The sequence below is a fragment of the Hydra vulgaris genome, chromosome 12 (genome assembly GCF_038396675.1).
Source record: "Hydra vulgaris chromosome 12, alternate assembly HydraT2T_AEP".
NCBI classification, from domain to species: Eukaryota; Metazoa; Cnidaria; class Hydrozoa; order Anthoathecata; family Hydridae; genus Hydra; species Hydra vulgaris.
In genome coordinates this window covers 9,959,656-9,962,228 of record NC_088931.1, presented here as the reverse complement: position 1 = coordinate 9,962,228, position 2,573 = coordinate 9,959,656, and the positions used below count along the sequence as shown (strand labels likewise).

Below are 2,573 nucleotides of genomic sequence, written 5' to 3'. Positions count from 1 at the left end.
TTGATTAATACATTTTTATTACTGCATTAAATAAAGCATATTTTTATATGAAAACAATGAGCTCTCTCAACTAACTAAAAATAGATTGCGGTGTTTTCATGACAAATAATATAATAACTTTGCTTTCAGGCAAAAGCTTTATTATTAAGGTTAGAAACAAAAAAGTGACGTATTTTTAGATTGAAAACTAAAAAATGCGCGTGGGAAAACAATGAAACGAAACTTACAAAAAAAATATTTTTTTCAGGTTTTTTTAAAAATAAAATTACTTGGGAATTTTTCCATTCAGTAGAAACTTTATTTCTTCGTCAAAAAAGCTTTGACAAAGTTTCTTATGAACTAATAGTATATAAAGAAAAAAATGAAAAAAAAGTCAAAACACTTTTCATCTCTTAAGATAGCTGACTTCAAATATAAAAGATGAACGTACCCAAGATTATAAATAGTAAAGCTCTTTGTTTTTTTTAAACGTAAAATAGTATGTAATTCTCATTTACGTACAAAGTTTACAATTAAAAATTTACGATCAAATTATTGTTTTTATTGTTTTATATAGACCTTTAGATTTTATATAACTATCTTTAGAACATTTGGTCTTAACATTGCTTCTGATTGGAGTGTTTTTAATACTTCTATGGAGTTTAATTAAAGGAAAAAGAACTATTTTTTCGACAAACGGCGTTGCCGCTGTTTTTAACGACAAGTCTGGAATTATGTCTGTAGCTTATTCTAATATTATTTCAGCAAATCTCACAAGCAGAACAGGAAATCTAATCGATAAAAATAACAACAATACGTATGTAAAAAATCAGTATCTACTTTTAAATTACTCTGGAATATCTAATTTGACTACAAATAAAACGAACACCAACAAAAGTATTAACATTAACATACCTTCTCCAACTTATCGTAAAGTTAATAATGTGCAAACTTGTACCTTAACAAAATGTTCAGCTAACAAGTTGTTTTATGACATGGCTATTAACGTGATCACAGATCAAACAGAGCTTTCAACTATATCACAGCTGAAGTGCAATATGGTACGTAATGCTTTCTTTATATATTTTTTTACAATTCTATTTTTACATTGTACAATGTGCAGTGCCAATGTGCTATGTAAATGATATTCATTATAAAAAGCAAAATGGTTTTTCAGGGAATTTTAGCAGCTGTCGAAGAGAAACTCTTGTCTAGCAATCCATCCAATTGCTTTTACACATCTTCTGAATCTTTTTTATCACCTCCTTATTTGGAAAAAGTAGAAAAGGTAACTTTTTAGCGATTTAATAGTTTTCAAAGCAATAACATTATAGAAAATTTTAAAATGTTCTTGCAGAGTTTAGTTGAAACCAATAAAATAGTGATAATTAAAATAATGGCAACTTAATAGTTTTTGAACATTTCAGATTCACGATGCATTAAACATTCATCTCGGCATATTAAATGAAATACTTTCATCGCTTTTTCTCATGTCGAACAATGAGTCTCAAGATGCAAGAGTAAATTATTTTAACGATATATTGTCTGTACAAAATATTTTAAAAAATCTTATGCAAAAAATGAATAACGTGTTGACGGTATGTTGTTTAAATAACAATATATTTTTTAGTTAAATTTTAATAATAAAAACAAAAATTTAACATTTTGATCAAAATCTAGGAGCTGTCAACTTGTGGTTGTTTATCTCTTGACGACCGATCTTCAAAGGTTTATACTCAGAGCTATCAGCAATTAGTTTCAAAATATAGCCATGCAAAAAGCAGTTTTATAACTTTGAAACAACTGGAAATTATGTACAAAACAATGAAAAGAGATTTTTGGGAAAGACAAAAATACTTTATATTAGCATGTTAAAATATTTGTACATAAACTATTTAAATGCGTGTAAATAATTTGTTTTTTATTTCTTGTAAATATATTTATATATATTTAATATTTGGTTTTACGAATAAATTTTAAACAAAAGCTACAAGGCTAAAAATATGTAATAATATATTAATAATAAGAAAAAAAAACATCAAAAATTTCCATGTCCTTTTTTAAATCTAAGCATACTAAATATTATATTATTTGAGCAAGTTTGTTGTTTTATTTTTTTTTCGCTAAATTTATTTTGCTTTTTAACATAAATGCTTTAGCATATGATGGTTAAAAAGTTAAAAAATTTATTACTCAATTTTAGGAGCGGTTCCTTTAACAAATAGTCCAACAAGAGTAACAATCAATTCAGCTACTTTTATCGATAGTATTATTACAAGAGATATCCTTAAGAATGATACACAAATGTATATTAATACATTAGTTACCAATGAATGAAACAATGACCAAAGCTTAAGCAGAAATTAAATATAACATATTTAAAACAAAATCGTCGGAAAATGAAAAAATATTCAAAGATTTTAAATATCTGTTTAAAAAAACTCGCAAAAACTTAAAAAAAACGAACAAACTATTACTCTAAACTACTTAATAAGCATAAAACATAACTCAAAACACATTTTATAAAACATAACTCAAAACACATTTGGGAAATGATAAAATAAATTAGTGGAAAACAAAAAGCTTGCGCAGGT

At 25.6% G+C, this 2,573-nt stretch overlaps 1 protein-coding gene across 1 annotated transcript; it reads left to right on the top strand.

The window, feature by feature from the left end:
* Positions 1–348: 348 nt before the first annotated feature.
* Positions 349–1,970, top strand: LOC124807562 (uncharacterized). The gene is made up of 5 exons (XM_065814831.1): positions 349–445; positions 586–1,040; positions 1,157–1,267; positions 1,407–1,577; positions 1,660–1,970. Exons 1-5 carry the CDS (start codon positions 421–423, stop codon positions 1,852–1,854), a joined length of 957 nt encoding a protein of 318 aa, XP_065670903.1. The 5' UTR covers positions 349–420; the 3' UTR covers positions 1,855–1,970.
* The last annotated feature ends 603 nt before the right edge of the window (positions 1,971–2,573 follow it).